The sequence below is a fragment of the Rhinoraja longicauda genome, chromosome 8 (genome assembly GCF_053455715.1).
Source record: "Rhinoraja longicauda isolate Sanriku21f chromosome 8, sRhiLon1.1, whole genome shotgun sequence".
Taxonomy (NCBI): Eukaryota; Metazoa; Chordata; class Chondrichthyes; order Rajiformes; family Arhynchobatidae; genus Rhinoraja; species Rhinoraja longicauda.
Window position 1 is genome coordinate 3,126,597 of NC_135960.1, and position 25,853 is coordinate 3,152,449.

At 46.7% G+C, this 25,853-nt stretch overlaps 1 protein-coding gene across 1 annotated transcript in view; it reads left to right on the plus strand.

The window, feature by feature from the left end:
* cfap65 (cilia and flagella associated protein 65) overlaps window positions 1–25,853 on the plus strand; it is a 198,388-nt gene that overhangs the window by 72,642 nt on the left and 99,893 nt on the right. The window contains exons 15-19 of the mRNA XM_078404358.1: window positions 4,202–4,360; window positions 15,582–15,747; window positions 18,472–18,600; window positions 20,856–21,078; window positions 24,351–24,479. Of these exons, the coding sequence (XP_078260484.1) occupies window positions 4,202–4,360; window positions 15,582–15,747; window positions 18,472–18,600; window positions 20,856–21,078; window positions 24,351–24,479 (806 nt within the window). The remainder of the gene's footprint in view (window positions 1–4,201; window positions 4,361–15,581; window positions 15,748–18,471; window positions 18,601–20,855; window positions 21,079–24,350; window positions 24,480–25,853) is intronic.

The window sequence follows — 25,853 nt, forward strand, 5'->3', positions numbered from 1 at the left end:
TGCCCTCTGTGGCAGAGAATTCCACAAATTCACAACGCTCTGGGTGAAAACGTTTTTTTCTCACCTCAGTTTTAAATGGCCTCCCCTTTATTCTTAGACTGTGTGGCCCCTGGGTCTGGAGCCAGAAGTTCCAGAACCCTTAGGTTCTCCTACACTGATTCCCCTACCCTGTGCATTCACCCTTTCTATTTTCCCCATGAATTTATACACCTCTGTAGGATCACCCCTCAGCCTCCTGCACTCCAAGGAATCAAGTCCTCGCCTGCTGATCCTCTCCCTGTAGTTCGGGTTCCTGAATCCTGACAAAGTCCTCATAAATATTCCCTGCACTCTTTCCATCTTAATGGCATCCTTCCTAAAGCAGATTGAACAAAACGAAACTGATTACTCCAAATGTGGCCTTACCAACATCTTCTGCAAATGTAACACAATGTCCCAACTTCTACACTCAATATACTAACTGATGAAGGCCAATGCACTGAAAAGTACCAAGGTACCAGTTTACCCCCCTATCTACCTGCGACGTCATATTTAGGGAACTATCTACCTGTACTCCTGGGTCCCTCTCCTCTACCGATGAAGAGTCTTGATCCAAAATATTGGCCATACACGTACTTCCACAGATACGGCCAGGCTCAATCAAGATAGACATAAAATCATAAGATCATATTTCATAATTGATAGGAGCAGAATTAGGCCGAATGGCCTACTCCTGCACCTATTTTCTATGTTTCTATGTTTATTTATATTGTTGCGGCTCCCAAGGTTCAGGCCACTCTCACGTCGAACCCTTGGGCAAGGTGATGGACAGGTCCGGGGATGACCCCCAGCTACGGGGATAAGTAGCAGGGGTTTTTTTTAGATTTAGAGATACAGCGCGGAAACAGGCGTTTCGGCCCACCGAGTCCGCGCCGCCCAGCGATCCCCGCACACTAACACTATCCTACACACACTAGGGACAATTTTTACATTTACCCAGTCAATTAACCTACATACCTGTACGTCTTTGGAGTGTGGGAGGAAACCGAAGATCTCGGAGAAAACCCACGCAGGTCACGGGGAGAACGTACAAACTCCGTACAGACGGCGCCCGTAGTCGGGATCGAACCCGGGTCTCCGGCGTTGCATTCGCTGTAAGGCGGCAACTCTACCGCCGCGCCACCGCGCCGTCCCTGTTTCCGCGCTGTATCTCTAAATCTAAAAAAAAAATCTAAATCTAAAAAAAAAACCCCTTCTACTTATCCCCGTAGCTGGGGGCCGTCCATCACCGTTTTGGCACGTGAGTGGGAGTCTTCAGTCTCTCACTGAAGTGGAGAGTAATGGGCTGTGTGAAATGAAAGCCTCCACGGAGTTTGCCCGACTCCTCGCCTTCATTCCGGGCCCATTTCGCCCGCCCGCTGCAATATAGCACTTTTCATGCAATTGAATGCAGAACAAAGTGCTTTACACAAAAACAAGCACAGGTCTAAACAAAAATGCAGTTTAAAACAGTAAGGATATAGGCTGTCAATAGCATACAAAGCACAGATTTATATAAAAACATAAAATGTATAATGTGAAATGTAAAATTGGGAGTGTAAAAAGACAAACTAAGTAAAATCAGTTAAAAGCTTGATTAAAAATATATGTTTAAAAATGTCAATAGACAATAGACAATAGGTGCAGGAGTAGGCCATTCGGCCCTTCGAGCCAGCACCACCATTCAATGTGATCATGGCTATTTATTCACAAAATGCTGGAGTAACTCAGCAGGTCAGGCAGCATCTCAGGAGAGAAGGAATGGGCAACGTTTCGGGTCGAGACCCTTCTTCAGTCTGACCTTCGATTTGTACCAGCATCTTACATAATGTGATCATGGCTGATAGGGCAGACAGGGCCCTAGTGAGATCGCACCTGGAGTACTGTGTGCAGTTTTGGTCTCCAAATTTGAGGAAGGATATTCTTGCTATTGAGGGTGTGCAGTGTAGGTTTACTAGGTTAATTCCCGGAATGTCGGGACTATCATATGTTGAAAGACAGGAGCGACTAGGCTTGTATACACTGGAATTTAGAAGGATGAGAGGGGATCTTATCGAAACATATAAGATTATTAAGGGGTTGGACACGTTAGAGGCAGGAAACATGTTCCCAATGTTAGGGGAGTCCAGAACCAGGGGCCTCAGTTTAAGAATAAGGGGTAGGCCATTTAGAACGGAGATGAGGAAAAACTTTTTCAGTCAGAGAGTTGTGAATCTGTGGCATTCTCTGCCTCAGAAGGCAGTGGAGGCCAATTCTCTTAATGCATTCAAGAGAGAGCTAGATAGATCTTTTAAGGATAGCGGAGTCAGGGGGTATGGGGAGAAGGCAGGAACGGGGTACTGATTGAGAATGATCAGCCATGATCACATTGAATGGCGGTGCTGGCTCGAAGGGCCGAATCGCCTCCTCCTGCACCTATTGTCTATTGTCTATTGTCTAACTCTGTGAGGTCTACAAATAGAGGTAGGAGGAGGGGGGATTATAAAAAGACGATACAAGCTAGATGCAGGAAAAATGTTCCCAATGTTGGGGGAGTCCAGAAGCAGGGGCCACAGTCCAAGAATAAAGGGGAGGCCATTTAAAACTGAGGTGAGAAGAAGCCCTATCTCCCAGAGAGTTGTGAATTTGTGAAATTCTCTGCCACAGAAGGCAGTGGAGACCAATTCACTGGATGAATTTAAAAGGGGGTTAGATAGAGCTCTAGGGGCTAGCGGAATCAAGGGATATGGGGAGAAGGCAGGCACAGGTTACTAATTGTGGATGATCAGCCATAATCACACTGAATGGCGTTGCTGGCTCGAAGGGCCAAATGGCCTCCTCCTGCACCAATTTTCTATGTTCCTATGTTTCTATCAGGGAAGAGGTATAGAATTGTGAAAGCACACACCTCCAGATTCAGGGAAAGTTTCTTCGCAGATGATATCAGGCAACTGAACCGTCCTATCACAACGAGAAAGTGCTCCTGACCTACCATCTATCTCAATGGAAACCCTCAGACTATCTTTGATCGGATTTTACTGGACTTTATCTTGCACTAAATAATATTCCCTTTACCTGTATCAATACACTGTGGACGGCTTGACTGTAATCATGTACTCACGCAAGCTCGATACGCATAACAATAATAAACTAAGCTATACTAAACTATGTCGGAAAAAAACCTGCAGATGCTGGTTTAAATCGAAGGTGGAGACGCAAAATGCTGGAGTAACTCAGCTGGTCAGGCAGCATCTTGGGAGAGAAGGAATGGGTGACGTTTCGGGTCGAGACTCTTCCTCAGACTGATGTCAGGGGAGGCGGCGGGACAAAGATAGAATGTAGTCGAAGACAGTAAGACTAGTGGGAGAACTGGGAAGGGGGAGGGGATAGAAACATAGAAACATAGAAAATAGGTGCAGGAGTAGGCCATTCGGCCCTTCGAGCCTGCACCGTCATTCAATATGATCATGGCTGATCATCCAACTCAGTATCCTGTACCTGCCTTCTCTCCATACCCCCTGATCCCTTTAGCCCCAAGGGCCACATCTAAATCCCTCTTAAATATAGCCAATGAATTGGCCTCAACTACCCTCTGTGGCAGAGAATTCCACAGATTCACCACTCTCTGTGTGAAAAAAAACTTTCCCATCTCGGTCCTAAAAGACTTCCCCCTTATCCTTAAACTGTGACCTCTTGTTCTGGACTTCCCCAACATCGGGAACAATCTTCCTGCATCTAGCCTGTCCAACCCCTTAAGAATTTTGTTAGTTTCTATAAGATCCCCCCTCAATCTTCTAAATTCCAGCGAGTACAAGCCGAGTTTATCCAGTCTTTCTTCATATGAAAGTCCTGCCATCCCAGGAATCAATCTGGTGAACCTTCTCTGTACTCCCTCTATGGCAAGAATGTCTTTCCTCAGATTAGGAGACCAAAACTGTACGCAATACTCCAGGTGTGGTCTCACCAATGCCCTGTACAACTGCAGCAGAACCTCCCTGCTCCTATACTCAAAACCCCTCGCTATGAATGCCAACATACCAATCGCTTTCTTCACTGCAGAGGATGGAGAGAGAGGGAAAGCAAGGGTTATCTGAAGTTAGAGAAGTCAATGTTCATACCGCTGGGGTGTAAACTGCCCAGTCAATGTCTACCTATATTAAACTATCATGGTTTTAACCAACAATGCACTGTGGTCTTTTTACAGGCACAATCCTGGTCTTTCTTCCCACAAGAGCAACAGAAGTATTTCCTGAAACCCCACATTTACGTGTGGGGAGTGAAAGGCCCACACTGCACAGAGCAAGCAAAGAAAATTCGTTTCACCCTCAGAGTTATTGGTGAAGGAACAGTGGGCAAAATTATGGTGAGACTACAGGAAACAAAGAAACAGTCCTGTTTATGCAGATTTACTTGTTCCAGTAATAATTGCTTCCCATCTATCTTAGCTTTCAGATGTGTAGCAATTTTCAAAACATTCTTCCTTTTACAGCAATGATACTCTGCAACCAAATTAGTGATTTGAATGTTAGCATTCATAGCAAGAGGATTTGAGTATAGGAGCAGGGAGGCTCTGCTGCAGTTGTACAGGGCATTGGTGAGACCGCACCTGGAGTATTGTGTACAGTTTTGGTCTCCTAATCTGAGGAAAGACATTCTAGCCTTAGAGGAAGTGCAGAGAAGGTTCACCAGATTGATCCCTGGGATGGCAGGACTTTCATATGAAGAAAGACTGGATAGACTAGGCTTATACTCGCTGGAATTTAGAAGACTGAGGGGGGATCTTATAGAAACATATAAAATTCTTAAGGGTTTGGAGAGGCTAGATGCGGGAAGATTGTTCCCGATGTTGGGGAAGTCCAGAACTAGGGGTCACAGCTTAAGGATAAGGGGAGAGTCTTTTAGGACCGAGATGAGAAAACATTTCTTCACACAAAGAGTGGTGAGTCTGTGGAATTCTCTGCCACAGAAGGTAGTTGAGGCCAGTTCATTGGCTATATTTAAGAGGGAGTTAGATGTGGCCCTTGTGGCTAAAGGGATCAGAGGGTATGGAGAGAAGGCAGGTACGGGATACTGAGTTGGATGATCAGCCATGATCATATTGAATGGCGGTGCAGGCTCGAAGGGCCGAATGGCCTACTCCTGCACCTATTTTCTATGTTTCTATGTAATTTTTATAGATGTAGTTATTTTTGGATTAAAGAAGATGCAAAACCCAGGGCATTTGCCACCAGCAGCATCGTGATAACGATAAACTGCTGGATGAGTGAGTCTCATCTGCCTGAGGAAGGGCCTCGACGTGGAACGTCACCCTTTCCTTCTATCCAGAGATGCTGCCTGTCCCGTCGAGTTACTCCAGCATTTAATGCTGAGGCTCTACAAGGCTCCGGTCGGGCCGCATTTGGAATATTGTGAGCAATTTTGGGCGCCATATCTGAGGAAGGATGTGCTGGCTCTGGAGAGGGTCCAGAGGAGGTTTACAAGAATGATCCCAGGAATGAGTTGGTTAACATATGTTGAGCGTTTGACAGCACTGGGCCTGTACTCGCTGGAGTTTAGTAGAATGAGGGGGGACCTCATTGAAACGTGCAGAATAATGAAAGGCTTGGATAGAGTGGATGTGGAGAGGATGTTTCCACTGGTGGGAGAGTCCAGGACAAGAGGTCACAGCCTCAGAATTAAAGGAGCTTCTTTTAGGAAGAATTTGAGGAGAAATTTCTTTAGTCAGAGGGTGGTGAATCTGTGGAATTCTTTGCCACAGAAGGCTGTGGATGCCGTCAGTTAATCTTGATTAGTACGGAGGTTATGGGGAGAAGGCAGGAGAATGGGGTTAGGAGGGAGAGATAGTTCAGCCATGATTGAATAGCAGAGTAGATCATGGGCCGAATAGCCTAATTCTGCTCCTATCACTTATGAAATATGATCTTATGATTTTATGTCTATCTTGATTGAGCCTGGCAGTATCTGTGGAAGTACGTGTATGGCCAATATTTTGGATCAAGACTCTTCATCGGTAGAAGAGAGGGACCCAGGAGTACAGGTAGATAGTTCCCTAAATATGACGTCGCAGGTAGATAGGGGGGTAAACTGGTACCTTGGTACTTTTCAGTGCATTGGCCTTCAGCAGTTAGTATATTGAGTGTAGAAGTTGGGACGTTGTGTTACATTTGCAGAAGATGTTGGTAAGGCCACATTTGGAGTAATCAGTTTCGTTTTGTTCAATCTGCTTTAGGAAGGATGCCATTAAGATGGAAAGAGTGCAGGGAATATTTATGAGGACTTTGTCAGGATTCAGGAACCCGAACTACAGGGAGAGGATCAGCAGGCGAGGACTTGATTCCTTGGAGTGCAGGAGGCTGAGGGGTGATCCTACAGAGGTGTATAAATTCATGGGGAAAATAGAAAGGGTGAATGCACAGGGTAGGGGAATCAGTGTAGGAGAACCTAAGGGTTCTGGAACCTCTGGCTCCAGACCCAGGGGCCACACAGTCTAAGAACAAAGGGGAGGCCATTTAAAACTGAGGTGAGAAAAAACGTTTTCACCCAGAGCGTTGTGAATTTGTGGAATTCTCTGCCACAGAGGGCAGTGGAGGCCATTTCACTGGATGAATTTAAAAGAGAGTTAGATAGAGCTCTAGGGGCTAGCGGGATCAAGGGATAAGGGGAGAAGGCACGGGTTACGGATTGTGGATGATCAGCCATGATCACAATGAATGATTGAGGCCAAATGGCCTTCTCCTGCATCTATGTTTCCATGGCATTGTTTTAAGGTGAGAGGGGTAGGAATTAATAGGCAACGTTTTCACTCAAAGGGTGGTGGGTAAATGGAACAAGCTGGCAGAGGAAGTAGTTGAGGCAGGTACTTCAACAGCTTTTAAAAGGCACTTGGATAGATACATGGACAGGAAAGAATTGGAGAGATCCTGCTTAGTTTAGGAAATCAGCGCGGAAACAGGCCCTTCAGCCCGCGGAGTCCACACCGACCAGCGATCCCCGCACATTAACACTATCGTACACACACTGGGGACAATTTACATTTACACCAAGCCGATTAACCTGCAAACCTGCACGACTTTGGAGTGCGGGGGGAAACCAAAGATCACAGAGAAAACTTACGCGGTCACATAGAAACATAGAAACATAGAAAATAGGTGCAGGAGTAGGCCATTCGGCCCTTCGAGCCTGCACCGCCATTCAATATGATCATGGCTGATCATCCAACTCAGTATCCTGTACCTGCCTTCTCTCCATACCTCCTGATCACTTTAGCCACAAGGGCCACATCTAACTCCCTCTTAAATATAGCCAATGAACTGGCCTCAACTACCTTCTGTGGCAGAGAATTCCACAGATTCACCACTCTCTGTGTGAAAAAAAACCTTTCTCATCTCGGTCCTAAAAGACTCCCTTATCCTTAAACTGTGACCCCTTGTTCTGGACTTCCCCAACAGCGGGAACAATCTTCCTGCATCTAGCCTGTCCAACCCCTTAAGAATTTTGTAAGTTTCTGTAAGATCCCCCTTCAATCTTCTAAAGAGAAAACCTACACAGGGAGAGCGTACAAAGTCCGTATTGACAGCAATCCGTAGTCAGGATCGAACCCGGGAAGCGGGGTCTCTGGCGCTGTATGGCAGCAACTCTACCGCCGCGCCGCAGGGCAGCCCTACGTGGCATATGGAAATTGCTGTGACGAGGCCTCTTGCTCGGCGTGGATGAGTTGTTTTGAAGTGCCTGTTTCTGCGCTGCATGACTCTATGACTAGTTTTTTTAGATTTTTAGATTTAGATTTAGAGATACAGCGCGGAAACAGGCCCTTCGGCCCACCGGGTCCGCGCCGCCCAGCGATCCCCGCACACTAACACTATCCTACACACTAGGGACAATTTTTTACATTTTACCCAGTCAATTAACCGACGAACCTGTACGTCTTTGGAGTGCAGATGCTACTCATCCTGGTGAGTTCCTCAGCAGTTTTTTTTTTTTTTGCTCCAAATTCCAGCATCTGCAGTCTCTTGAATCTCCATTGTGACCGTTGGCACTTTTTTTAATGATGTTGTTGATGAACTAAAGTTGGCCAGGAGACGGAGAAATCCCCTGTGCTTCTAAACGGGGTAGACTGGCCCACATGTAACACAAAACGTGCAGTCATGATGTGATACCAGTCTCTGAAAACATGGAATTTAAATAAGTTCATTTAGTAAATAAATAGTTTTGGAGAAAACTCGCAATCTCCTGGATTTGATGGAATATATTTTAAAACTTTAAAAAATGTGGCAAGGGAAATAGTGAATGCGTAAGTATTTATCTTGAGAATTTCTTAAATTCTAGAGTGGTCCTGTGAATAAGAAGGTGGCAGGTTTAACTCCACTTGCTCCAAATATTTTCTTTAAACTTTGCCCCTCTCACCTTAACCCCATTCCTTGTGGTGTTTAATTATTCCGTTCTGAGTAAAAAGCTTCTGCCTACCTTAGCTATGCCTCTCATAAGAAAGCTAATGGCATGTTGGCCTTCATGACAAGGGGAGTTGAGTTTCAGAGCAAAGAGGTCCTTCTGCAGTTGTCCAGTGGGGAGGATAAAATGGAACTTCTCAGTGTGAAATCTGTGCGTCTAGTGCATGGAATGAGGTTATCCACGTTGGAGGCAAGAACACGAAGGTAGATTATTTTCTGAATGGTGTCAGGTTAGGAAAAAGGGACGTACAACGATACCTGGGTGTCCTAGTGCATCAGTCACTGAAAGTAAGCATGCAGGTACAGCAGGCAGTGAAGAAAGCTAATGGCATGTGGACCTCTTAAAGAGAGGAGCTGTGTATAGGAGCAAAGAGGTCCTTCTGCAGTTGTACAGGGCCCTGGTGAGACCACACCTGGAGTATTGTGTGCAGTTTTGGTCTCCTAATTTGAGGAAGGACATTCTTGCTATTGAGGCAGTGCAGCGTAGGTTCACCAGGTTAATTCCCAGAATGGCAGGACTGTCGTATGTTGAAAGAATGGAGCGACTGGGCTTGTATGCACTGGAATTTAGAAGGATGAGAGGGGATTTTATTGAAACATATAAGATTATTAAGGGATTGGACACGCTAGAGGCAGGAAACATGTTCCCGATGTTGGGGGACATGTCCAGAACCAGGGGCCACAGTTTAAGAATAAGGGATCGGCCATTTAGAACAGAGATGAGGAAAAACTTTTTCACCCAGAGAGTTGTGAATCTGTGGAACTCTCTGCCTCAGAAGGCAGTGGAGGCCAATTCCCTGGGTGATTTCAAGAGAGAGTTAGATAGAGCTCTTAAGGATAGCGGAGTCAGGGGGTATGGGGAGAAGGCAGGAACGGGGTATTGATTGTGGATGATCAGCCATGATCACATTGAATGGTGGTGCTGGCTTGAAGGGCCGAATGGCCTACTCCTGCACCTATTGTCTATAGTCTATGCCTCTCATAATTTTAGATACTTCTATCACGTCTTCCCTTAACCTCTGGCATTCCAGAGAAAGCAATCCAAGTCTGTCTAACCTCTCCTTGTAGCTAGTAACCCCTAACTAGGCAGCATTCTGTTCAAGCTTGTTTTTGACTCCATTTGGTTAGGGCTTTCCAACCCATGCAGGTTCTGTTCCTCAACACAGATACCTCAGTCCACGTAAGACTGGCTGCTTAGTTTAGTTTGGAGATGCAGCGTGGAAACTGGCCCTTCAGCCCACCGAGTCCACACTGAGATCAGCGGTCCCCGCACATTAATACTACCCTACACACACTAGGGACAATTTTTACATTTATACGAAGCCAATTAACCTACAAACCAGTACACCTTTGTAGTCTTTGGAGTGAGGAAGGAAACCGAAGATCTCAGAGGAAAAACCACGCAGGTCACGGGGAGAATGCACAAACTCCGTACAGACAAGCACCCGTAGTCAGGATTGAACCCGGGTCTCTGGCGCCGTAAGGCAGTAGCTCTACCGCAATGCCATGTGTTGGCTGGTAGTTTGCAGGAACAAGAAATTGCAGACACTGGTTAATACACAAAAAGGACAGAGAGTGCTGGAGTAACTCAGCAGTCAGGCAGCATCTCTGGAGAAATTGGCTCAGGTTGAGACCCTTTCTTCAAGATTCTGAATTCGGACCAAACATCTCCTATCCTTGTTCTTTAGAGATGCTGCCTGACCTGCTGAGTTACTCCAGTTCTTTGTGCCCATTTCTGGTTGGCCGGTTAATTGGTCGCTGTAAAGTGTCCCTTCTGTGTGGGAGAGCAGTAGAATCAGTGGGGGGTGGGGGGGGGGGGGGGGGGGGGGGAGGGGGGTGGTGGTGTTGTTAACAATGTGGGGAGGATAAAATGGAACTTCTCAGTGTGAAATCTGTGGGTCTAGTGCATGGAATGAGGTTATCCACTTTGGAGGCAAGAACAGGAAGGTAGATTATTTCGTGAATGGTGTCAGGTTAGGAAATGGGGAGGTACAACGAGACCTGGGTGTCCTAGTGCATCAGTAAGCATGCAGGTAAAACAGGCAGTGAAGAAAGCTAATGGCATGTGGGCCTCTAAAAGAGAGGAGCTGAATATAGGAGCAAATCAAGTCAAGTCAAGTCAAGTCAAATTTATTTGTCACATACACATACTCGATGTGCAGTGAAATGAAAGTGGCAATGCCTGCGGGTTGTGCACAAAAATAATTACAGTTACAATAAATAAAGTTAATAAGTTACTAAACATAGCACCAAAAAGTGTCGACAAAAATTTAGTCTCTGGGGTTATCAAAGTTGACAGTCCTGATGGCCTGTGGGAAGAAGCTCCGTCTCATCCTCTCCGTTTTCACAGCGTGACAGCGGAGGCGTTTGCCTGACCGTAGCATCTGGAACAGTCCGTTACTGGGGTGGCAGGGGTCCCTCATGATCTTGCTTGCTCTGGATCTGCACCTCCTGATGTATAGGTCCTGCAGGGGGACGAGTGTAGTTCCCATGGTGCGTTCTGCCGAACGCACTACTCTCTGCAGGGCCATCGTGTCCTGGGCAGAGCTGTTCCCAAACCAGACTGTAATGTTGCCGGACAGGATGCTCTCTACAGCCCCAGAGTAGAAGCAATGAAGGATCCTCTGCGACACTCTGAATTTCCTCAGTTGTGCAGTTGTACTGGGCCCTGGTGAGACCACACCTGGAGTATTGTGTGCAGTTTTGGTCTCCTAATTTGTGGAAGGACATTCTTGCTATTGAGGGAGTGCAGCGTAGGTTCACCAGGTTAATTCCCGGGATGGCAGGACTGACATATGATGAAAGACTGGAGCAACTAGGCTTGTATACACTGGAATTTAGAAGGATGGGCGGAGTTCCTATGGAAACATATAAAATTATTGAGGGATTGGACATGCTAGATGCAGGGAACATGTTCCCGATGTTGGGGGAGTCCAGAACCAGGGGCCACAGTTTAAGAATATGGGGTAGTCCATTTAGGACCGAGATGAGGACAAGCTTTTTCACGTGGAGAGTTGTGAATTTGTGGAATTCACTGCCTCTGAAGACTGTGCAGGCCGATTCACTGGATGCATTCGAAAGAGAGTTAGATAGAGTTCCTAGGGCCAGCGGAACCAAGGGGTATGGGTAGAAGGCTGGAACGGGTTACTGATTGTGGGTGATCAGCCATGATCACATTGAATGGCGGTGCTGGGTCGAGGGGCCGATTGGCCTACTCCTGCACCTGTTCTCTATGTATCTACGTGTCTGTGAATGGTGTGTGACTCTGATTTTGCAAAGGCAAACCAAGGGATGAAGGGTGTGTGAATTTTTTTAAATCTCTCGATTTAGTTCCTCGCAAGTAACCGTTGCACTGAAGTTACAAGTACACCTTTATTACCAGTAGTAACTCCCTGTGGGAGTGAGATCAACATTCTCCACATTAAATAAGCAAAGGGTTTCTTCCTGAATTCCTCACTGCATTGATTGTGATTAATTTACCACCCGTTCATTTTGAAATTGCATGGAGATTAGTTGGACAAACCGGGAGAACCAAGTGAATTACAGGTTTAAAAAAAAAGACACAAAGTGCTGGAGGAACTCAGCGGGTCAGACAGCTTCTCTGGAGAACATGGACAGGTGATGTTTCAGATCGGGACCCGTCTTCGGTCTGAATGTGGTGGTGGGGGGGGGGGGGAGGGGAGAGACAGGACAAAGCTTGTTATCGAAACGTATACGATTATTAAGGGGTTGGACACGTTAGAGGCAGGAAACATGTTCCCAATGTTGGGGGAGTCCAGAACAAGGGGTCACAGTTTAAGAATAAGGGGTAGACCATTTAGAACTGAGATGAGGAGAAACGTTTTCAGTCAGAGAGTTGTGAATCTGTAGAATTCTCTGCCTCAGAAGGCAGTGGAGGCCAATTCTCTGAATGCATTCAAGAGAGAGCTAAATAGAGCTCTTAAGGATAGCGGAGTCAGGGGGTATGGGGAGAAGGCAGGAACGGGGTACTGATTGAGAATGATCAGCCATGATCACATTGAATGGCAGTGCTGGCTTGAAGGGCCGAATGGCCTCCTCCTGCACCTCTGGTCTATTGTCTATTGTCGAGTGATAGGTGGATACAGGTGAGGTGGGGGGGGGGGATTGTGTGGGGGTTTTCCCCCTGCTGTCATCGATGGATCCCTCACTGACTCTCTGTCTCATGGTTCTACTCTCCCCCTTCCTGGATCGTTTTGGGAAGAATGAAAATAAAAAACCTGGAAAACTTACTTAAAAACAGAGCATGCCCAGATGCTCAGACATAATCTGTGGGGAAAGGAACAAAAGTAAAGTTTCAGGTCTTCAACCATTAGCTCTATTCATCTTTCCCCAGAGGATTCTCTTGTTTCTGTGCTGCAGATGCAATATAATGCCTTCAGGAATACATTTAATTTATTAGTTTATACATCGGCTTTCTCACTTTATGTAAGTAGAAACCTGGAAACATAGAAAATAGGTGCAGGAGGAGGCCATTTGGCCCTTCGAGCCAGCACCGCCATTCATCGTGATCATGGCTGATCATTCATAATCAGTAACCCGTGCCTGCCTTCTCCCCATATCCCTTGATTCCACTCGTCCCTAGAGCTCTACCTAACTCTCTTTTAAATTCATCCAGTGATTTGGCCTCCACTGTCTTCCGTGGCAGAGAATTCCACAAATTCACAACTCTCTGGGTGAAAAAGTTACTTCTCACCTCAGTTTTAAATGGCCTCCCCTTTATTCTTAGACTGTATGGCCCCTGGTTCTGGACTCCCCCAACATTGGGAACATTTTTCCTGCATCTAGCTTGTCCAATCTTTTTATAATTTTATACGTCTCTCTAAGATCCCCCTCTCATCCTTCTAAATTCCAGTGCGTACAAGCCCATTCGTTCCAATCTTTCCTCATATGACACTCCGCAATCCCGGGGATTAACCTCGTGAACCTCGTGTTAGGTTTTTAATAACAGGAGGATTATTACTTTGAAAAAATCTACCTTCACACTGAGGGTGGTGGGTAGATGTAATGATTTGCCAGAGGAGGTAGTTGACGCAGTTTAGTTTTGTTTATTACTAGACCAAGTGGACCCGTTGGGCCCAAACCTCTCCTGCGTTGGTGCACCATCCTGTCCTCCCCCCCTCCCCTGTCTCCTCAACCCCCCCTCCCTTCTCCCCCACTCCCCCCTTCCCTCCCTCCTCCCTCCTCCCCTCCCCCTCCCCTCCTTTTAAACTTTAAAATGTGAATAACTTAAAAAATATAAGACCGATTTCAATAAAACTACTTGCATTATCACTAAAGTGACAATGGTGAGTAAGGTGGGCCTAAAATTGTCGCGCTATCGTGTACCGTTTTGGCTGAAGTTCAGTCACAAACAAGATAACAAACGAGAGTTTTAGTATACAGATTGTCATGTGTACTGTGGTACAGTGAAGAGCTTTTTTTTGTTGCATGCCATCCAGTCAGCAAAAAGACTATACATGATTCCAATCAAGCCCTCCACAGTGTACAGTTACAGGATAAAGGAAATCATGTTTTGTCCATGATAAAGTCCAGTAAAGTCCGATTAAAGATAGCTCGAAGATCTCTAATGAGGTAGATGGGAGGTCAGGACTGCTCTCTAATTGGTGAAAGGATGCTTCAGTTGCATGATAACAGCTGGTGAGAAACTGTCCCTGAATCTGGAGGTGTGTGTTTTTGAAACTTCTGTGCCTCTTGCCTTTGCAACCTAAAATCTATAACAACACTTAAAAGACATTTGGACATGCACATGGTTTAGAGGGATATGGGCCAAACTTGGACAGATGGGACTAGTGTAGATGGGACATTTTGGCCGGCAGAGGCAAGTTGGGCCAAAGGGCCTGTTTCCATGCTGTATGACTCAATATTGGTGGCGTCGCGGTAGAGTTGCTGCATTACAGTGCCAGGGACCCAGGTTTGATCCTGACTACGGGTGCTTGCCTGTATGGAATTTGTACGTTCTCCCCGTGACCTGCATGGGTTTTCTTCGGGATCTCCGCTTTCCTCCCACACTCCAAAAATGTGGAGATCTGTAGGTTAATTGGCTTGGTGTAATTGTAAATTGTCGCAAGGGCATTTGTGGGATAGTGTAAGTGTGCGGGGACTGTTGGTCGGCGTGGACGGTGAGCCGAAGGGTCCATCTCCACGCTGTATCACTAAACTAAACTAAACAAAACTAATAGTGTGGGAAAGAAATACCGCAGATGCTAGTTAAAATTGAAAAGGTAGACACAAAATGCTGGAGTAATTCAGTGGGTCAGGCAGCATCTCGGGAGAGAAGGAATGGGTAACGTTTCGGGGCGAGACCCTTCTTAGAAACATAGAAACATAGAAAATAGGTGCAGGAGTAGGCCATTCGGCCCTTCGAGCCTGCACCGCCATTCAATATGATCATGGCTGATCATCCAACTCAGTATCCCGTACCTGCCTTCTCTCCATTACCCCTGATCCCTTTAGCCACAAGGGCCACATCTAACTCCCTCTTAAATATAGCCAATGAACTGGCCTCAACTACCTTCTGCGGCAGAGAATTCCACAGATTCACCACTCTCGGTCCTAAAAGACTTCCCCCTTATCCTTAAACTGTGACCCCTTGTTCTGGACTTCCCCAACATCGGGAACAATCTTCCTGCATCTAGCCTGTCCAACCCCTTAAGAATTTTGTAAGTTTCTATAAGATCCCCCCTCAATCTTCTAAATTCCAGCGAGTACAAGCCGAGTCTATCCAGTCTTTCTTCATATGAAAGTCCCGCCATCACAGGAATCAATCTGGTGAACCTTCTCTGTACTCCCTCTATGGCAAGAATGTCTTTCCTCAGATTAGGAGACCAAAACTGTACGCAATACTCCAGGTGTGGTCTCACCAATGCCCTGTCCAACTGCAGCAGAACCTCCCAGCTCCTATACTCAAATCCCCTCGCTATGAATGCCAAGTCAAGAAGTCTAAAGAAGGGTCTCGACCATTCCTCCTCTCTCGAGATGCTGCCTGACCCGCTGAATTACTCCACCATTTTGTGTCTAAACAAAACTAAACTCTGTTTCTATGGTTTAGTGATGCCGGTTTTTACTACGGTTGCAAATGATGTCACTCACGGTTTTCCATTTATGCTTCTGCCTCAGGCTGAGAAAGAACAAATGCACCTGGGGGATATCCTGATCGGCAACACACAGTCTGGTGACCTTATTCTGCTGAATAATGAGCCATGTGCTTTAAACTTTGCCCTCATCATCAAGCAGGATATCACAGGACTCTGTGACCCGGATGTTGTCGTTAACGATCCGATGGGTAAGTGGGTTAATATCCATCACCGACCAAGGAGAAACAGAATCTTGGAAAGGTCATAAGCTGAGCGTTTTGTTTAAAAGGCATTTAGACAAACACATTGATAGGAAGGGTTTATGGGGCCAGATCTGGGCAAAATGCGAAGATAGACGCAAAATGCTGGAGTAACTCAGCGGGCCAGGCGGCATCTCTGGAGAGAAGGAACGGGTGACGTTTCAGGTCGAGAGACCCTCCTTCAGACTGAGAGTCAGTAGGGGGGGGAAACGAGAGGTATGAAAAGAGGTACAGAACAAATCAGAGCCGGCACCGAGGGTCAAGGAGCCCCCAATGGTCCATCATTGGCTGTGGAGGAGGTGATAATGGAGGGATATGAACAGTGAAACTAGCAGGATGACTAGGGTGGGGGAGGGACGCAGAGAGAGGGAATGTTCGCTGGCACCGATAACCACAACTTGATCAGCATGGACAAGGCGGGCCGAAGGGCTTATTTCCATGCTGTACAACTCTCTGACTTCATCTTCCATCATCTGGTGAGACATAGAAACATAGAAATATCGAAAATAGGTGCAGAAGGAGGCCCTTCGACCAGCACCGCCATTCATTGTGATCATGGCTGATCATCCACACTCAGTAACCCGAGCCTGCTTTCTCGCCATACCCCTTGATTCCACTAGCCCCTAGAGCTCTATCTAACTCTCTTTTAAATTCGTCCAGTGTGTTGTCCTCCACTGCCTTCTGTGGCAGAGAATTCCGCAATTTCACAACTCTCTGGGTTAAAAAGTTTTTTCTCACCTCAGTTTTAAATGGCCTCCCCTTTATTCTTAGACTGTGTGGCCCCTGGTTCTGGACTCCCCCAACATTGGGAACATTTTTCCTGCATCTAGCTTGTCCAGTCCTTTTATAATTTTATACGTCTCTATAAGATCCCCTCTCATCCTTCGAAATCCAGTGAATACAAACCCAGTCTTTCCAATCTTACCTCATATGACAGTCCCGCCATCCCAGGGATTAACCCCGTGAACCTACGCTGCACTCCCTCAATAGCAAGGTCGTCCTTCCTCAAATTAGGGATAAATAGTTACAGCGGTGATAAGAACTCATATTGGGAATTAAATTCACCTTGTCGTCAGTAGACATGGCATGAGACAATGGAGGAATGCTTTAAGAACCATAGTTCTGAAGTTATCTATTCTTCCCAAGGTCTCACCCATACTTGTCTTCACTTCAGATTCTAGCTTCGGCATTTTATTGTTTTCAAAGGTTCCAAGGGTCTTTTATTGTCAAATGTACCAATTAAGGTACAGTGATATGTGAATTACCATACAGCCATACGAAAAATAAAAGCAACAAGACACATAACTACATAAAAGGTAACACAAACATCCACCACAGCAGATTCTCTCCACACCACACAGTAATCTTATCGAAACGTATAAGATTATTAAGCGGTTGGACACGTTAGAGGCAGGAAACATGTTTCCAATGTTGGGGTAGTCCAGAACAAGGGGCCACAGTTTAAGAATAAGGGGTAGGCCATTTAAAAATGAGATGAGGAAAAACTTTTTCAGTCAGAGAGTTGTGAATCTGTGGAATTCTCTGCCTCAGAAGGCAGTAAAGGCCAATTCTCTGAATGCATTCAAGAGAGAGCTAGATAGAGCTCTTAAGGATAGCGGAGTCAGGGGGTATGGGGAGAAGGCAGGAACGGGGTACTGATTGAGAATGATCAGCCATGATCACATTGAATGGCGGTGCTGGCTCGAAGGGCCGAATGGCCTCCTCCTGCAGCTATTGTCTATTGTCTAAAGGGTGATAAAATCCTCCCACAAAAGTGTCTTGAGAGTGGGAATAAGGGACATTGATAGATTATTGTTGAGCAATGGTATCAGGGATTATGAAGATTGTGCACGTCGGGTTGATTGCATTAGTCGAAACAGGGTGGACCACATGAAGGTTGCAATCTCCCACTCTGCTTGCGACTGCGGATATCCAGAGCAGACCATCCCACACATCGTGAACGACTGCTCACTGAGGCTTTTCCCTGGTGGCATCAAGGCCATCCGCCCAGCAACTGATGCTGCCCTGGCCTGGATGTCCACCCTTGACCTACAGCTTTAGGGTGTGCATGCCATGCGCAAGAAGAAGAAATAAGAAGAAGGAAGAAGAAGAAAGAAGAAAGAAGAAGAAGAAGGAAGAAAGAACAAAGAAGGAAGAAGGAAGAAGGAAGAAGGAAGAAGGAAGAAGGAAGAAGAAAGAAGAAAGAAGGAAGAAGGAAGAAGGAAGAAGGAAGGAAGAAGAAAGAAGAAAGAAGAAAGAGGAAAGAAGAAAGAAGAAAGAAGAAAGAAGGAAGAAGAAAGAAGGAAGAAGAAAGAAGAAAGAAGAAAGAAGGAAGAAGAAAGAAGGAAGGAGGAAGGAGGAAGGAGGAGGAGGAGAAGGAGAAGGAGGAGAAGGAGGAGAAGGAGGAGAAGGAGAAGGAGGAAAAGGAGAAGCAGAAGAAGAGATTATGACACAAAAAATAGAATTAAGAAAACTGAGCGGCGATGATTCAAGTGAATGGTGAATTGGCTTTGAGAGGCTGAATGGTCTAAATGGTGACAATAAACTGACCTTGAAACCTTGAATCCTGTTCCTGTGCTGAACTCCGCTCAGCTATTCTGAGACTAGTCTGTAACATAAACTTTTTTGTACATTGAATTTTTGATTTGTTTTGTGAAATGCGTGTTTCCTTAGCTTTTGAATTGGAATACCATCACGGCACGATTCCTGCAAGGTCAAAACTTTTGTTTGGGTATGTCGCCCGGCCTGTTCGAAGAGTCCGTTACACATGGACAATTATCTGCAATATTCTATCAACTGAAGGTGGGTACTTTTACTGATGCATTGAATAGGTGTTGGATTTCTCTTCTGAGGCCTGGTTGTAGATTGGGGATTTTGTCTCTTGACCATCTACAGATAGGGTTGCCAACTGTCCCGTATTAGCGGGGACATCACGTATATTGAGCTAAATTGGTTTGTCCCGTACGGAACCGCCCTTGTCCCGTATTAAGCCCGGGGGGGAGCTGTGGGCCCGGATACTGTTGGCCCAGGGGACGCTGTAGGTCCGGACAGTGTAGGGCCGGAGGCCCGGGCACCACCTAACGGAGGTTGCGTAGCAACCCGCCTCCCGGCCCAGGCGGCCGCCATTGGTGGAGCGGGAGCACGTGGCCGCTGGCTGGGTGAGGTCACGTGGGGCGCGGGGCGGTGACGTCACCTTTTGTCCCTTATTTGGGAGTGAGAAAGTTGGCAACCCTATCTACAGATGTCTACAGATTCATAAGTGAAAAGCTGCAAGGCTACTGCATCTGGTTGCTATGGGTAAGGGTTGCAGCACACAAGTCTCCCTAATTTTACTCCGTCTGGCCTACTTATTGAGAACTGTATCTCAGTACATTACATGTTTATTATTGTCACCTGTACTGGGGTACAATGAAAAGCTTTGTTTTGCAGGCTATCCAAACAGATCAGATATACCACATATAGAAACAATCCAGCCAAACTCAAGTACAATAGGTAGAGCAAAGGGAAAGATGCAGAGTGCAGAACTTCGCAGCAGTAGAGCACAACAGTTCCAGTTATAAAGTCACCTCACCTTAAACCTATGTTCCCTGTCTCTCGATTTCCCCTACTCTGGGCAAAAGACTCTGTACGTTTACCTGATCTGTTCCTCTCATGATTTTGTACACCGCTACAAGATCACCCCTCATCCTCCTGCGCTCTAAGCAATAAAGCACTAGCCTGTTCAACCCCTCCCTGTAGCTTAGTCCCTCGAGTCCGGGCAACATCCTGGTAAATCTTTTCAGGACCCGTTCAAGCTTGACAACATAGGGCGGCACGGTGGCGCAGCGGTAGAGTTGCCGCCTTACAGCGAATGCAGCGCCGGAGACCCGCGTTCGATCCCGACTATTGATGCCGTCTGTACGGAGTTTGCACATTCTCCCCGTGACCTGTGCGGGTTTTCTCCGAGATCTTCGGTTTCCTCCCACACTCCAAAGACGTACAGGCATACAGGTTAATTGGCTGGGCAAATGTAAAAAAAATTATCCCTAGTAGGTGTAGGATAGTGTTAATGTGCGGGGATCGCTGGGACGGTGCGGACCCGGTGGGTCGAAAGGGCCCGTTTCCGCGCTGTATCTCTAAACCTAAACCTAAAACATCTTTCCTATGTTTGTACAGGGCTTGGCCTTGCCCTGGCAGGATGACCCGCTTAATGTCACCACATGTGAACACCACACCCAGTACCGCTGTTCTCATCCCAATGTCTGGGACTTCCGTGGCAAAAGTGAAGACTCCTCTAGGTTGGGTTCAGAGTGGTTGAGGCAGGCCCAGACTCCAATTGTCTACATATATTGTAACATCAGTCTTGGGTCCCACATTTGAAGAGGGTGTACTGGCTCCAGAAACCTTGAATGAATTTACTGCCTCCGGAGTCTAAGTAGGGAATACACCGATGAGCCAAAACATTATGACCTGATGAGCCAAAACATTATAACCACCTGCCTAATATGCTGTTGGGCCTCCGTGTGCAGCCCCATACGCAGCAGGGTGCGATGCACTGTGTATTGTGACACATTCCTCCCGTGACCACCATTAAAATTTTCTGTGACTTGTGCCATAGTAGACCTTCTGTCGGTTCGGACCAGACTGGATAGCCTTCGTTGCCCTCGCGCATCGATGAGCCTTGGGCGCCCAACACCCTGTCTGTCGCCGGTTTGTGGTTTGTCCCTCCTCGGACCACTGTCGGTACGTACTCACCACTGCTGACCGGGAGCACCCCACAAGCCTTGCCGTTTCAGAGATGCTCTGACCCAGTCGTCTGGCCTTGACAATTTGGCCCTTGTCAAAGTCGCTCAGGTCTTTACTCCTGCCCATTTATCCTGCATCCAACACATCAACTTCAAGAACTGACTGTTCACTTGCTGCCTACTATATCCCACCCCTTGACAGGTGCCACTGTAACAAGATAATCAATGTCATTCACTTCACCTGTCAGTGGTCATAATGTTTTGGCTGATCGGTGTATGTCTCCTGCATTGTTCGTTGACTTGATGTTCCTTTTTTTTTAATCCTACTGACAGTGTTGGACGCTGATGCAGACAAGGAGGTGAAGCCCTTGTGTTGTGTGACGGCGGACGGTGTGTATCCGATGGTCTTCATCTCAGATGCTCGCTGCCTGGGGAGCATCAGCGGGATCAGCAAACAGCAGCTCTGGAGACTCTTCTCCCTCGAACTGCTCAACGAGTACCTACAACGTGACCCTACCGACGGCGAGCTCATGTACCGGGTGCCAACCAGACACAGGTGAGGAAACATGACCAAAGGGGGCGGCACGGTGGAGCAGCGGTAAAGTCAATAGACAATAGACAGTAGACAATAGGTGCAGGAGTAGGCCATTCGGCCCTTCGAGCCAGCACCATTCAATGTGGTCATGGCTGATCATTCTCAATCAGTACCCCGTTCCTGCCTTCTCCCCGTACCCCCTGACTCCGCTATCCTTAAGAGCTCTATCTAGCTCTCTCTTGAATGCATTCAGAGAAGTGGCCTCCACTGCCTTCTGAGGCAGAGAATTCCACAGCTTCAAAACTCTCTGACTGAAAAAGTTTTTCCTCATCTCCGTTCTAAATGGCCTACCCCTTATTCTTAAACCATGGCCCCTGGTTCTGGACTCCCCCAACATTGGGAACATGTTTCCTGCCTCTAACGTGTCCAACCCCTTAATAACCTTATACGTTTCGATAAGATCCCCTCTCATCCTTCTAAATTCCAGTGTATACAAGCCTATTCGCTCCAGTCTTTCAACATATGACAGTCCCGCCATTCCGGGAATTAACCTAGTAAACCAACGCTGCACGCCCTCAATAGCAATAATATTCTTCCTCAAATTTGGAGACCAAAACTGCACACAGTATTCCAGGTGCGGTCTCACTTGGGCCCTGTACAACTGCCGAAGGACCTCTTTGCTCCTATACTCAACTACTCTTGTGGGATGGCGGGACTGTCATATAATAATAATAATAATAATGCATTACATTTATATAGCGCTTTTCAAACACTCAAAGACGCTTTACAGGGATTTCTAGAACATAGAGAAGTGAATAAATAGATAAATAAGTAAACGAACAGAGAAAGGAGACAGAAGGTGAGGTGACCTTCAGTGGTTGAAGGCAGTGCTGAAGAGGTGAGACTTCAGTGATGTTTTGAATGTGGTGAGTGAGGAGGAGTCTCTGACGGTTTGGGGTAGTGAGTTCCATAGGGTGGGAGCAGCGATGGAGAAAGCCCTGTCCCCCTAGGATCTGAGTTTGGTCCGGATGGGGGGGGACAGGAGATTGGCAGCAGCAGAGCGGAGGGTGCAGGTGGGAGTGTGCCTGTGGAGGAGGTCAGTCAGGTAGGATGGGGCCAGGTTATGGAGGGCTTTGTAGGTCATGAGGAGGATTTTGTATTGGATTCTCTGGGGGATGGGGAGCCAGTGGAGTTTGTAAAGGACGGGGGTGATATGGTCACGGATCGGGGAGTGGGTGAGTAGACTGGCAGCGGAGTTTTGAATGTATTGAAGTTTACTGATGATTTTTGAGGGTGAGCCATAGAGGAGGCTGTTGCAGTAGTACAGACGGGAGGTGATGAAGGCATGGATGAGGGTTTCTGCAGCTGTGAAGGAGAGGGATGGACGGAGACGGGCAATGTTTTTGAGGTGGAAGAAGGCTGTCTTTGTGATGAGGAAAGATTGGAAAGACTGGGCTTGTACTCACTGGAATTCAGAAGGATGAGAGGGGATCTTATGGAAACATAAAATTATAAAAGGACTGGATAAGCTAGATGCAGGAAAAATGTTCCCAATGTTGGGGGAGTCCAGAACCAGGGGCCAAAGTCTTAAGAATAAAGGGAAGGCCATTTAAAACTGAGATGATAGAAAAACTTTTTCACCCAGAGAGTTGTGAATTTGTGGAATTCTCTGCCACAGAAGGCAGTAGAGGCCAATTTACTGGATGAATTTAAAAGAGAGTTAGATAGAGCTCAAGGGGCTAGCGGAATCAAGGGATATGGGGAGAAGGCAGGCACGTGTTACTGATTGTGGATGATCAGCCATGATCACAATGAATGGCAGTGCTGGCTTGAAGGGACAAATGGCCTCCTCCTGCACCTATTTTTTATGTTTCTGTGTGCAGGGCACATTACTTACAAAGAGGGTAGTGGGTGTTGGAACGTGTTGCCAGGGGTGGTGGTGGAAACAGATACAATAGTAGGATTTAAGAGCCATTTAGATAGGCAGAGATTTACTAGGATGTTAGCAGGAAACGAAGGCCTGAGCTACAGGGGAGGTTGAGCAGGCTAGGACACATGCGAGGAATGGAAGCATAGGGATCACATGCAGGCAGATCTTGGCATCATGATCAGCACAGACATCGTGGGCCAAAGGGCTTGGTCCTTTTGCTGTAATTTTCTATGTTTTATCTATATATATCACTGAAAGTCTCATCTTGTATATATGTACGTATGTTCCCGAAATACAGTCAAAACAGTACATGATGGCGCAAAAATTTTAGGGGCACCTTACTCACCATTCGCCTGCGATGTGCAGTATCGAGTTTTGTTATCGTGTACCGTTTGGCTGTATTTCAGGAACATAGAACAAACATCGCCATTTTGAACTAATACTTTTGTATGCTTCGTCGAACGATGACTCCTGAGGTAAAAGCTCTTCAAGTTAAAGTTTGACCATGCAGGCACAGCAGGCAGTGAAGAAAGCCAATGGAATGTTGGCCTTCATAACAAGAGGAGTTGAGTACAGGAGCAAAGAGGTCCTTCTGCAGTTGTACAGGGCCCTAGTGAGACCGCACCTGGAGTACTGTGTGCAGTTTTGGTCTCCAAATTTGAGGAAGGATATTCTTGCTATTGAGGGCGTGCAGCGTAGGTTTACTAGGTTAATTCCTGGAATGGCGGGACTATCATATGTTGAAAGGCTGGAGCGACTTGGCTTGTATACACTGGAATTTAGAAGGATGAGAGGAGATCTTATCGAAACGTATAAAATTATTAAGGGTTTGGACACGTTAGAGGCAGGAAACATGTTCCCAATGTTGGGGGAGTCCAGAACAAGGGGCCACAGTTTAAGAATAAGGGGTAGGCCATTTAGAACTGAGATGAGGAAAAACTTTTTCAGTCAGAGAGTTGTGAATCTGTGGAATTCTCTGCCTCAGAAGGCAGTGGAGGCCAATTCTCTGAATGCATTCAAGAGAGAGCTGGATAGAGCTTTTAAGGATAGCGGAGTCAGGGGGTATGGGGAGAAGGCAGGAACGGGGTACTGATTGAGAATGATCAGCCGTGATCACATTGAATGGCGGTGCTGGCTCGAAGGGCTGAATGGCCTCCTCCTGCACCTATTGTCTATTGTCTATTGACCACTCAATAATATTAAAGTTGTGTGTCTTTTTCTTCCGTCAACCGCTGTCACAACGGGGACCCACCGGGTCCACTGGTCGTTTTGTGTTTTCGATTGTTCTAACGCTACTTATTGTGAACCTACTTTTCTGCGCCCCGGAAAGTTCAACGTACGATCTTTTCTGTTCAACTTGTAGCACGACCCGATGCCCGCCTGTATCAACCCCTGTCATGGTGGACTTCAACTTTGGGGCAGCACCTGTGTGTTCAGATCCTTCCATAGTTCTACTGATGCTGGAGAACAAGGAGGTCTTGCCTGTTGACTGGTAGGTTGCAAGCCCAGTGGGAAGTATGGTGGCACTAAACCTTGGTATCCGTATTTCCGAAATAAATGCAGCACACGACAAGCGAATTGTGAGGCTGGAGGAAAGACGATAGGTGGAAGGGGAGGGGAGGTTTTCATTTTTAGGTGGCGGGTAATGCTAGCTAGCAAGGCCAATATTTAATGCCCTGTTCGATCCTGACTACAGGTGCTGTCCGTACAGAATTTGTAAGTTCTCGCTGTGACCTTGTGGGTTTTCTCCGGGTGCTCCACACACATTCCAAAAACGTACAGATTTGTAGGTTATTTGGCGTCAGCAAATTGTCCTTAGTGTGTAGGGTACAGGTGATTGTGTAGGAAAATAAGTGCGGATGCTGGTTCGAATCGAAGGTAGTAATGCTGGAGTAACTCAGCGGGTCAGGCAGCATCTCAGGAGAGAAGGAATGGGTGTCGTTTTGGGTCGAGACCCTTCTTCAGTCTGACCCGCTGAGTTACTCCAGCATTTTGTGTCTACCTAGTGTACAGGTGATTGTTGGTCAGCGCAGACTCAGTGGCCGAAGGACTTGTTTCCATGCTGTATTTCTAAACTAAACAACTAAACTAAACTATATATGGGTAGCAAGAGGGAAAAAAGAAATTCTGACTTACCCTTATGTAATCTGGGGATTGCCTGTATGTTTAATGGCTTCATGTATAAATGTAGAACCTGCAAGAGAATATATAAGACGTTGGTGAAGCCAGGTTTAGAGGATTGTGTCCAGTTTTGGTCACCATGTTGTGTATTGGAAAGATGTTGTCAAGCTGAAAAGGGTGCGGAGAAGATTTACGTGGATGTTGCCAGGATTCGAGGGCCCCGAGCTACAGGGAGAGGTTGGGCAGGCTAGGACTTCATTCCTTGGAGCGTAGAAGGATGAGCGGTGATCTTGACTACGGGCACCGTCTGTACGGAGTTTGTACGTTCTCCCCGTGACCTGCGTGGGTTTTCTCCGAGATCTTCGGTTTCCTCCCACACTCCAAAGACGTACAGGTATGTAGGTTAATTGACTGGGTAAATGTTTTTAAAAAATTGTCCCTAGTGTGTGTAGGATAGTGTTAATGTGCGGGGATCGCTGGGCGGCGCGGACTCGGTGGGCCAAAGGGCCTGTTTCCGCGCTGTATCTCTAAATCTAAAAAATCTAAAATGAAGGGAATAGATTGCGTAAATGCACAGAGTCTTTTGCCCAGAGTAGGAGAATCGAGAACCAGAGGACACAGGTTTAAGGTGAGGGGGGGAAAGATTTAACAGGAACCAGAGAGGTAACTTTTTTACACAAAGGGTGGTGGGAATATGGAATGAGCTGTCGGAGGAGGTAGTTGAGGCAGGTATTATCACATTGTT